At 32.2% G+C, this 12,391-nt stretch overlaps 1 protein-coding gene across 1 annotated transcript in view; it reads left to right on the top strand.

Moving 5' to 3' along the window:
• The window catches only part of LOC145297606 (leukotriene A-4 hydrolase-like), a 198,652-nt gene extending 187,694 nt beyond the window's left edge, over positions 1–10,958 (top strand). Inside the window, exons 12-16 of the mRNA XM_080143665.1 lie at positions 415–485; positions 3,306–3,456; positions 5,465–5,547; positions 7,892–7,996; positions 10,482–10,958. Coding sequence (XP_079999791.1) covers positions 415–485; positions 3,306–3,456; positions 5,465–5,547; positions 7,892–7,996; positions 10,482–10,599 — 528 coding nt within the window. The 3' untranslated portion in view covers positions 10,600–10,958. The remainder of the gene's footprint in view (positions 1–414; positions 486–3,305; positions 3,457–5,464; positions 5,548–7,891; positions 7,997–10,481) is intronic.
• The last annotated feature ends 1,433 nt before the right edge of the window (positions 10,959–12,391 follow it).

Below are 12,391 nucleotides of genomic sequence, written 5' to 3'. Positions count from 1 at the left end.
AAGAGCTAACAAGAACAAAAAAAAATTATTTAAAAAAAATTTTTTTTGGTTCTATCTGATCTTATGGGAAAAAATGCTGTTTTTTACAGTATTTTTATACACCTACTAATGGAATTATCCACTTTTCATCTTTATCTAACCTTGTAGAGAAAATACCGTTTTTGAACATTATTTTTATACACTTTTTGGCTTTCTCTAATTCTAATGGAATTATTCATTGGCTTTAACTAACTTTTGTAGGGAAAATACTGTTTTTACATTGTTTTTTTTTGTTTTGTTTTTATACACATGGACAACTATATATGAAAATTTGTCATAATTTGGAAAAACATGATCAACATATTGTAAACCTTATTCAATAAAATACATATTTTCCTACTTTTTTTTTTTTTTTTTTTTTTAATCATTTTCAAGGTAGGAACACTAAATAGCGTTGATTGGGATGCCTGGTTCTATTCACCTGGAATGCCTCCAATCAATCCACAGTAAGTATATAACTTTTTAACCAATGCAAAGTTTTTAGGAAAAAAATTAAAATGTACTATTTTAGAAATTGCCTTTTTCTTCTTTTTCTTTTTTTGGTCTGCAAAAATAAACATTTCAATTGGTTGTTTAGTAGTATCAGGTTTCATTTAATCGTGTTAAAACTCAAAGAAATGTGAAGAGTTGATGTTATCATATTGGGATTTTGCCTACCAAACTCCTATGTCAGTTTTTGGTCTACATACATGAAACTTAATATATAGGGTATTCGAACCCATGCAAAACTTTATATTTGGGTTTTAGCTGGGGGAAATCAGTGTAAAAGTGAAAATTTAAAAAAATGGAATTTGCCAGGTGAAAGTCAAACGATGGCATTAATGTCTTCATAGCTCATGCATTAATGTCAAAGGAAAAAATAAATTGTAAATTAAACATTTTGGTTTCGATTCTCGGTGATGGCACACGAGTCATTTTTTTTTTTTTTTTAACTTTTTAAATCATTACTATATATTGGGTCCAATATAATCTATAAATATAAAAGCAAAAATGTTTGTGTGTGCGTTTTCGTGTATGTCCAAGAAAGGCTTCTTTCCGAGAACCGATCGGTCACCTAACAACTTCTTAAAACTTTTTATATCGCGCCTAAATGATAATATCTACGAGTTAGCAACCGAGATCGCCTGTCTATTTAATTTGCCCGACTTTGAAAAGATAAATATTCAACAATTTTCGATCGCCGCATGTGCATTAAGCTTTTTCGTATAAAAAAAGAAGCGAACAGACTCGCGGTAAATAAAACACTGTCCCGCACTCAAACTTGACGTCATTAACTCGTCAAAAACGAGCACCTGCCGTTAAACGTCGCACATTTTTTTTTCACACTTTATTATTTTTCAACTGCGCGTCAAGGCTTGTTTTTTTTTTGTTTTTTTTAAAAACAAACACCTGGCCAACGATTTACCCACAAACACACACACCTACAAACACCCGGGCAACGCCGGATACCTCCCACTAGTATAATAATAAGTACAAAATCTTTCGACTTTCAAATGTGCATATAATGGCTATTGTAAGCATGAACAATTCCACATAATTGGAAATCAATTTTATTTGTTTAAAAAAAAAAACTATTCTTATTTAAACTTAACAATATAATATTATTTATTTGATTTTTAGTATTTTTTTTTTTTTCATGTATTTATAACTAATTCTCATTTGTTGAAGTTTTAATTTATTTTCTGCAGCCGTATTAAAATGGTTGATGTTTAAATTTAACTATTTAAAACTTTGTCAAATGGTTAATTTAATCTTATACCTGTTGAATGCCGTTATTTAGCTTTTCTGTTTTATATAAAAAAAAATTTTATTCTGTCACAACAGTTTGTGAAAAATAACAATTTTTATTGGAGTCACTATCTTTAGCTGACACCCTGTCGCAGCAGATACTTTCAACAGCAACTGACTTATACAGCCAATCCTGTTTGTAGTACAGAAGGAAGAGACCCTTTTAAACATAGTTCAACAGTATGCCTCCTCATTCATTGTTTAGTTGCTTTCTCTTTATTTCTCGTCTTAGTTTTTACAGTTCCTGTTTTTTTATTGGGGGGGGGCGACAATGTTTTAAATACTATCTCATGGATATGACCTTAAACTATATCTGATGGTGAGGCCCCAGCTTCCGGGCTTTGGAGAGTGTAGAGCCACCCTTTAATTGCCATTGCTCCCAGGTCCACTCTGACCCGGAGTGGTAGTACCTGTTTGGGTCCCAACTATGGGTTAATTAGAAACCGACTTGAGAAAAACAAATATATTCTATTAAAAAAATTTTCTTTAAAATCACTGGATTTGGCATTAAATAACCTGAAAAGGGTTGATATGCCATAGAACAAAAACAACCAACCATGATAACACTCTTTAAAACCTTCTTTTTTTTTTTTTTTTTTTTTTTTTAATTTTTTTCAAATATGAAAATCTGACACAAGATCACTGGCTCATATTACTCCACTTCACACTCTCTATTTTGTGATACTATTAACTCCCTTCAGCCTCACCAGATGGAACCACCAGAAGAAGTGAGGAAATAGATTGGCAATGCAAGAAGACTGATGAGGAAGTAGAAAATGATAGGGAGTGACAGAGAAATTAATATGTGATACTATGACTGTTTCCACCCACTCCCCACAGCCGTAATCGCAGGAAAATGTGAAGTTAAGGAATACAAAATTTACTGGGAAATATAGAATAATAAGGAAATGACAAACCAATTGTGTTGTACAGACAAGTGACACCAAGTCAATTAGATGTTAATGTTTGAATGGTGAGAGAGAGCTCTAGCCGGCTACATTATTGTACCAGGTATTTGGGATTTCTGATCAAAAGTAGATATATTTAGGAGGCGAGTCTGGATTAGATCAGATTGGTTTGAAGAGATCAGCAGATGAGTTCAGAGGGGTCGTATAATGGAGCAAGTCTTAGCTGAGATTCTGAATTTGAAAGACTAAAACATAACTCAGATGTAAACACTAGTGGTGGATCCCCAATGACACACACACACACAGATACCTATGTCCAACAAGTGAAGTTTACACAATATCTGCATGTGTTGTTTTTTTGCATTGCTTTTATTTTTGTATACAACTTGAAGCTTGGTGCTTGTGTCCTCAGTGATTATTATTACTCAAGTTGACATGACAGATGAAGCAGTCCACTGCACATATGATTTTTTTTTGGGGGGGGAGGGATGAGGGTAAAAGTTATACAATTTAAACTATAAACATTTATCTTTAATACCTTTTACTTTTTTTTCTCTTTTTTTTTTTTAGATTTGACTCAACTTTGACCAGGGAAGTTCATCAGTTGAGTGAAAATTGGTGTGCAACCGGAGAAGTGGACTTGGGTCAATTTTCACCAAATGACCTTGCTAATTTCTCAACACCTCAAAAAATAGAATTCTTAAATGAATTAATGTTACAGGTAATAAAATTTTTTTTTTTAATTATTTACATTATATACAGGGTGATCCAAAAGCAACTCCCTATTCTAAAATAACTATAGCATATTTTTTTAAGTATAATTTCTCCAATTAATGAATATCAGAAGAAAGTATATTACATGGACTATTTGGAAAATTGAAGATGGGAACCACCATTCGTCACCAGCTTTACCAGTTGGTAGTCCATGATCCACATCAATTGATTTCACAAGAAACTCTTACAGGATGGAACTAATAACTTCACATATTCTCCCTTCAAGATTAAAAAGTCAAATTCATATAACAGATCTGAAAAGAAAACAAAAGCATAGATTTAATTACCACACATTAAGTAACATACACACAAAAATTGAGAAACATATTACAGCATTTGAATAAATTATAGTTATTTTAGAATAGGGAGTTACTTTCGGATCACCCTGTATATTTTTTCTTTTTTGGATTTTTGCCAACATGTAAACATGAGCGATGATGCATGTTTAGTGGGTTGCATAGGTGCAGGGCATTCAGACAATAGGCTTGCTGTGGGAGAAATAGAAGATAAACCACCTTAAAAATGGGAATTATGTCTGGCTTTGGGTTTGATCATCTGAAATGTTATTTCTTAACAAAGTTATTGCATCTTTAAATGTGGGTTTATATTGAGAAATGAAACTATTTAAAGTTCTTGAAAAAGTAATGCTCCTTCAGATATGAGGTTCCCTGTGTGATCATGACACACTTGAGACTTTCCAAAAGTTACGATCATCTCAGATGGTTGTATCCCCCAGTTAGTAGATTTTTATGCTCATTAATAAAGCAAATTCTCCTTTTCACAAGTGTGTGTATATAAATATATATAACAACATGTCGGAAGAGAAGTCACTTGGTTTTCTGTGTGTCACACAGATAGATGGGCATTTATATTTAAGTGGACTTGTTTTGATTTGGTTACGCTAAGAGTTTTGATTTGCAGCCCGAGGGTTTGTTGTTTTCTGGCATATCAACCCTTTTTGGGTAATTTAATGCTGAATCCAGGAATTTAGAAAAAAGTTTTTATGCTTCAAGTTGTTTTATATCTTCAGATATTTATTCCATAGTGTTTGGTTTAATTGTTTTGTAGAGGAAATTTTTTGTTTGTTTTTTGGCTTTGCAGAGTTTTGCAAAAGGAAAGGAAAAACCCAAAAAAACAATGACATCAATGGTTGGCGCATTTTAGGTCAGGAAGCGGATATTTTTAGACAGTCTGGTCGGGTAGCATCAACATTATTCAGTAGAAAAAAAGTAAAAAGAAGTATCATTGTGGACTTAAGAAATAAAACTTTGTTACTCGTTTTATACAGGACTCGGCGAGGGTGGGGGGGTCTTTCTGTTACAGTGACATAGACCATATGAATGACATGAAGATCAGTGTCAGAATTAAGTACAGAATGCAAAGACAACAAGCAAATATTCACCGCAATGAACGTACACAGACCAATGTCAGTATTTTTATTTCGACTAAGTTTTGGTTGATGTATCCACTGTCTTTTCTTAGGTATATTACTCATTTATGTATAACTATATTCTTTTCTATGTGTAATATAACGCCAGGAAAATATTGCATGTATTGCATACACTCAAATTCAGGATCCGGGCAAAGCCAGATGTTATATCCAATTGCTGAGCGATGACGTCAACCTCTACATTCTGATCAAAGAGTTGGCATCCTGAAACAATGAGATGGCATATATTCTAACCTGAAATGGAATGTCAATCAAAGTCAGGTCATTCCAAAGGAACAATAAGAATTCCAATCAAGGAATGCAAGTTGATGTCAGTATAAGATATAAGACAGCAAAGATATGTGCAGTCAGTCAGAAGATAGAGAGCGAACAACTGAACAGTGCATTGAGATCAAATATTCCTCATCACTAGCCATAAAGACAAGTCACAGCGCCGGTCATGCAGAAGATTGATTACATTAAATTTTAACTCTTTTTCTTTTCTCTCTTCTTTTTTTTAATTCAGGAACCATTTAGCACCAACAAGATCTCTAATATGGAAAGAATATACAACATGTTTTCTGTGAAGAATTCTGAAATTCGATTTAGGTAAGTTGTGGAATGCCGAAATAGGATAATCTTCACCAATTTCTCTCCCAAATTTTATTTTATTTTTTAGTTTTTCTGGTAGTCCATCCATGTGGATGACGTTGTCTTCATTATTTTTTTTTATTGACTCTGTGACTCCATTGATAACTGAAGCCCGATGCGTAATCTGCACTTCTTTGCACAGGAAGACAATATTTGGGTTTTGATGATCAGTGGCAGCCCCTTGTCGGTCTTTAAGTGTGCGACGCTTCGTAGCTGCTCACTCATGCTTGTTGCTGAAGAAGGCCATGCTGCTATCACATGTGGAGTTCCAAGTGTCTCTGTCTGCTGCCAAAGTCTCCAAAAGACTGAAAAGGATATTGCAGCACTTGATGCAGTCTATGTAGCCGTTTCCTTGTGTAGCCGACATTTCATCGGCCGTGAGTGAGCTGACCGAAGAGAACTCTTCAAGGTGGTCTGTTTGAGGGCATCCTGATGACGTGGCTCAACTATCGAAGCTGACTACCATACACTCATTAACCTTTATCCTCGAGTAGGTTTCAAGCCTTGATAAGTGGTGACTCCCATGTAAAAAAAAAAAATCATATTTGGTTTACCATCTGTGTTACATACTGGCATGCATTGGATGAAATTTACTTTCTCTCAAATCCATCTTTATCAATTCCTCCCATGTTTTCCTTGCTCTTCTTCTGCTGCAATCTGATACTGCTACCTTAACTGATTTAGATCTACTAACCTGTTCTTTTAATGTGACCATACCAACAAAGTCTCTTGTCCTGCATACATTTTTGTATACTACCATCTTCTTTCAGAGGCCATCAGATCTTAGCCTCTTTTTATGTCCTCAAATCTAACTGGCCTAATTTTTTCTACCGTACATCATCATATTGAATATACCTATACCTGATAGACATACTTGGTCAACACTGGAAACACTCTGCTGGTTAATAATGACAGAAATCCCCTGAACTTATTCCGTCTATTCCCAACTTTTCTAACCACTTTAGCACCGGCTCCTCCCTTTTCTTGCTTGCGACCATCTCAAAGTCACTTATAAAGTCTTTTTCTTGCCAAAGACAAGGCTTCTGATAAATTGCCAGATCTGATTAAGCCATGTTCTTAACCCTTCCAACCTCGTATGGCTGATCCATCAGCTCTAGGAACATGGACAATATTTCAGCCTTTTAATAATACATTATCAAATAATTGTGCTCATCACCTATTATCTTTTTTGGTTAGTTATTGCTTAATTGGTCAGAGTCCAAAGGAGTTAATAAAAGAGTTAATCAATGCATCAATAAAGAATCCAGTAAAAGTGAGAATGTGTATGTGTCAGGACACTTCTCAACCTATACACTCAATGAATTTTTGATCTATGGACTTGAAATTTGTATATAGGGTATTCAGATGTGGAAAATGTTTTAATCAGTTTTCATCTGGAAAAAAGGACTGCTAAGGGATAAAAATTGAAAAATTGGTACTTGGGGGGGGGGGGTCATCAGATTTTTATCTGTTTGTCAACTGTTTTACGAATGCACATATGTAAATCGTTCACATGATAGCTTCCTTATGGTAAGAATAAGTAGGTTTGGAAACACTTTTTAAAGATTGTATCAAGCTGGCCTAATGGTTATCGTACTTGATTCACTATCTTTAGGTTTTGGCTATGATCTCAGCTTGAGTATTTTTTTTTCTTACAAGAAGTGAACTATTCAGAAAAAAAAAACAGAATACTCACATGCTTGTCTCAATTTCTGTACGAATTAAAATATAATATTTATGTATATTTTATGACCGTGCAACACTGAGTGGCCTGCTAATATATATATAGATAAATAAATGGTGACTTAGCTAGGATTAGCTTAGTCAACAAAGGTACAATGACAAATGACAAGGATGACCATAGTCCTCCCTTTCCCATTTTTGATTGGCCTTGTGCCTAATTTTTTGTAAACATTTTGTTCTCAGAATAAAATATATAAATCAATTCAGTCTTCTCACTTCAAACCTTCTATAAACAAAAGAATAATTACATTTCAAACTTACTAAATTATGTATATATGTGTGCGTGTGTGTGTTGTGTCCCTTAAGTATATTTTATATCTTTCATTTCAAGCATTCATTTATCTACTTATACATTTTAATTGTTAGCGTACATCATGGTTCATCCAAAGATGAAAACCACGCATTTTTATCTTCCTTTATATGAGGGTCCATGCTACGAGAAAAAAACATTGGTTATTTTGGGTCATTAGTAACTATAAAAGTCTGATATTCATTAACTGATCTGGCATGCTGGTGGCTAACCCTTTCTTTAATATATAAAAATCTATTATATTTTCAGGTGGTTGCGTCTTTGTTTACGTGCTGAATGGGTAGATGCGATTCCTCATGCGTTTGAGTTCATAAATTCTCAGGGACGAATGAAGTTTGTTCGACCAGTCTACAGGTTTGTAGGAAGCTATTATTTTTATTTATTTATTTATTTTTAAGTCTCATTTTATATATATATATATATATATATATATATAGGGTATCCCAAAATGATCTGACACATTTGTAGGTTAAAATAAAATTAAATAACGATTAAATAAAGAAAATATTTTTTTAATTTTTAAATGTACATCGGATGCCATTTTATTTTAATCAGGTAAAAATTCATTTATATCTGTATTTAATCCAGTATTAAGAAAATGTTTCCGAATCATTTGATTTCTTTCCGTGGTGATATTGGTTGGCCCGCAAGATCAACTGATCTAAACCCCTGCGATATTTTTCTTGTGGGGATATTTGAAGTCAAAAGTATTCAACCACCACTCTCGAGCTTTCAAAGAATTAAAACGAACTATTCGTTCTGAAATTGCTGCTATTTGACTCGAAATGATTCATCGAGTTATTGAAAACTTTTGTGAATATCTACAATCGTGTGTTTAGCAATGATTGGAAACATTTGGCCAATTTAATATTTGACTGTAAAATAAAATGGCATTTTACGTACATTTAAAAAAAATATATTTTCTTTATTTAATTATTTTTGACCAACAAGTGTGTCAGATGTGGGACTATATATATATATATATATATATATATATATATATATATATATATGTTGATATTGACCATTTTGTCGTTGTTGTACTAGTGTATATTCTCTGTCAAAAATGAGTAAAAAGAAAAGTATGGTTCATCAATGTTCACTCTCTATTTATCTAGATATATTACTAAAATATTTATAGAAAACCATAGAATAATGTTGGTAATTTGATACTTCATATATTTAAATATAGAATAATATATAGTTTGAAATGGTTTCAGACAGACAGAAACCAACTCTCCATTATTAATAGATTTTTAAAATGACTGAAATGTGTTTACTAGCATGACACATTTTCTTCAAAAATTTAAAAGAAAAAAACGAAATGTGTTCAGTTATAGTCGAGGATGATCTGAAGGCTCCCTTTTCATTAATTACTACACCAGGGTGTAGGAGAGAATATCACTCATTGCCTAAGAGTACTCTACTTACCCATGATCCTCAGTGTTTAGCAAGGGACATAGAGTATCATTTTTTTTTAGTCTTTGGTATGGCTTAACCGAGGATCGAACCCCCAGTCTCTTGACTCATTCGCAATACTAAGTGAGCTGATTTAATGCTGCATTGAAAAGTGAGTAATAATTTTTAAGATATAATCTTCTATATATCTATAAAAGTGAGAATGTGTGTGTGTGTGTGTGTGTGAGAGAGAGAGAGAGGACAACTTAACCTATATACTCAACAAATTTTTGATCTAAAAGATCGAAATTTAGTATAGAGGGTATTCAGACATGTGCAAAACTATTTAATCAGTTCTCATCAGGAAAAAGGGCTACGAAGGGGTTAAAATTGAATAATTGGTATGTGAAAGTGATCAAATTTTTATGTTTGTCAACTGTTTTATGACTGCACATGCGAGGTTGTAAAGCATGTTAAGTTGATTTGAAAACACTTTTTAAAGATCATGTCAAGTTGGTCTAATGGTTATCGTACTTGACACATTGTCTTTACGTTTTCGTTTCGATCTCAGCTCGAGTATTTTTTTTACTCACAAAAGTAAAAAAAAAAAGACATAGTACTCACATGCACGTCTCTGTTTATTTCGTTTTCTTTACTTCATTTTTTTTTTTTAAGAACTTTAACATTACGTTTAATACCTACGATATTTCTATTTATAATAAATAAGAATTCTGCATTAATTAAAATATAAAATTTATGCATATTTTATGACCGAGCAACACTGGGCAGCCTGCTAGAAATATCTATAAAAGTGAGAACAACTCTCAACCTATATACTCCAAAAAATCTTTGATCTACAGACTTGAAATTTGGTATATAGGGTATTCACACATGTGGAAAACATTTTAATCAGTTTTGGTCTGGTAAAAAGGACTGCTAAGGGGTCAAAATTGAAAAATTTGTACTGAGGGGGGGGGTCATCGGATTTTTATGTTTGTCAATTGTTTCACAACTGCATATGCTCAAATCGTTCACGGCAGTTTCCTTATGTTAAGAATAAGTAGGTTTGAAAACACTTTTTAAAGATCGTATCAAGCTGGCCTAATGGCTACTGTACTTAACTCAGTCTTTAGGTTTTGGTTTTGGTTTGAATCTCAACTTGAGTATTTTTTTTTTTACTTACAAGAAGTGAATGGTTTAGAAAAACATAATACTCGCATGCACATGTCTGTTTCTTTCTGTTTTCTTTTTACTTCATTTTTTTTTTTTACTTATTTTTTTTTTTTTAAGGAATTTAAATTATGTTTAATACTGGACAGTGCCGAGAACATCTGTTAGTTTATTGAAAAAAAAAACAAATACAAATTCCTGATTGCTGTTTTAGTTTATATGGTTCACAGAAAATTAAAAATTATTACTTTTTTTTTTCCCCCTCAATCAGAGATCTTTATGCTTGGGACAGAACACGAGACCAAGCTGTTCAGAATTACCGGGAACACCAACATGAAATGCACAGTGTAACAGCGGGGTTACTGGCCAGAGATCTCGAACTTTCATAAAGGCTTTCAACTTGAAAGTGAAGAAATTGGTGATGGCAAAAAATTAATCTTTCTCTTTCTAATTTTATACGGATCATTTGTTATTACTTTACAATTAAAATACGATGGATAAAATACCTTATTCTTTTAATAGTCCATTTTTTTTTCCATCTTATAATTCTTATGTATTTTGATAACACACACATTTATTTATATAAAAAACAATAATTATATGTACTGTACTTTGGGGTAATTGCGCCAACTAAAAAAAGTGCTCTTTATACGTGTGATTGCCAAAAGAGCACTTTTAGCTAGTTAGCGCAATTATCCCAAAGTGCAGTATTATATTTCAAGTATAAAATCAAATGATGTTTTTTTTTTATAAAAATATTTGCATCTGAATGTGGTTTAAAAAACAGTTGGTTTATTTTAAATTTTTAAAACAATTAAAATTAGTTTTTCCTTCTGATGAGCATATATTTCGTTGAAAAATCCAAGATTTAAAGGTTTCATACGAATTCATTTGTTTTTTGTTTTAATTTTTGGTTGAATATTAAGGAATTTTGAAAATAAATATGTAACTATATATCTTCATTCTGTTTTAACTATATATATAAGCCTCAAACCATCATATCAGTTATACTTAATAATGTCATCTGTCACTCAGCAGAATCTTGGGTCACAATCGAACATTTGGTTTCACTCCTAAAAAGATGAAATCAAATGCTCAGTTTTGTTTTTGCAAACTCAATGCAATAAGTTGAGATTGGTTTAAATTTTGTCACTTTTCACTCCTTATTCACTGATTTTTGTTGAGTTCACTTTCTTTTAACAAACCCACAGAAAAAAAAAATTTTTTAATTCAAGACTGAACAAAGACCTACCAATCCATTTTGGCAATTGCCATTCAACCAATCTTTTAATTTTCTTATCAGGTAAAAATATTAGATTTTGTAGTTCATTTGATTAAATGAAAAATATTCAATTATCCTAGGCATCCAAATTTTATGAACATATGAAGCAAATAGAACTGATATCCATAATACTATTATATTTTTAATAAAAATTTTAAATGCAAAGTTTTTGACTTCATGTAGCCACAAAAAAAAAAAAAAAAAAATGGACTATTTAAGAAAATATGGCTTTTTTTTTCATGATTGTAAAGTAAAACTAGTTTTTTTTTTTTTTTTTTACAATGAACACAATTTGGAATAAACATGTTTGTAATTAATCAATATTTTATTAGTTAAGAGTTTTTTTTTGTTTTTTGTTCTTTTTGTTTTGGTTTTTATTAGTGACTAGCTTGAGCAAAAAAAAAAAAAAAAAAAAAAGTGGTAGTAGGCAGGCAGGCTCGAACCTATAGTGAAGGAGGAAAAGAATGTGAAAAAAAAAATGTGACATCTTCGTTGTTGTGGCCATCACCAAACCGGAAGTGGCGAAGGCTTAAATTAAGGCTAGTCAATCAAAAAGAGAGGATGGCTTTCGAAAATATGGGCGAAAAAAAGCGCCCCCCTCCTCATAGAAAAGTGCCCAGTTGAGGGTAAAGGAATGAATGTTTTTGGCCAATATTTTGATATTTGTTGTCCGAAGGGTCCAGCTTCAAAATGATGTGAAAATCCGTTGCCTCAGTCGAAAGTTTTAGGCAGACATACAAACATACATACATTTAAACAGACAGGTGAGATTTATATTATAGATGGGACTGTTCCAATATTTTTCCCCAATTTTGTTCTAAATTTCTGATTCGGATACAATTACCAATTCTTTATAAATTTCTAAATATAAAGTTGTTTTAGGGATTAGTCAGATTACA

This window comes from Euprymna scolopes, chromosome 18 (assembly GCF_053919585.1).
Source record: "Euprymna scolopes isolate OS-2025 chromosome 18, ASM5391958v1, whole genome shotgun sequence".
In the NCBI taxonomy this organism is placed as follows: domain Eukaryota; kingdom Metazoa; phylum Mollusca; class Cephalopoda; order Sepiida; family Sepiolidae; genus Euprymna; species Euprymna scolopes.
The sequence above is the reverse complement of the archived record's forward strand: the minus strand, read 5'-3'. Positions and strand labels throughout refer to the sequence as shown.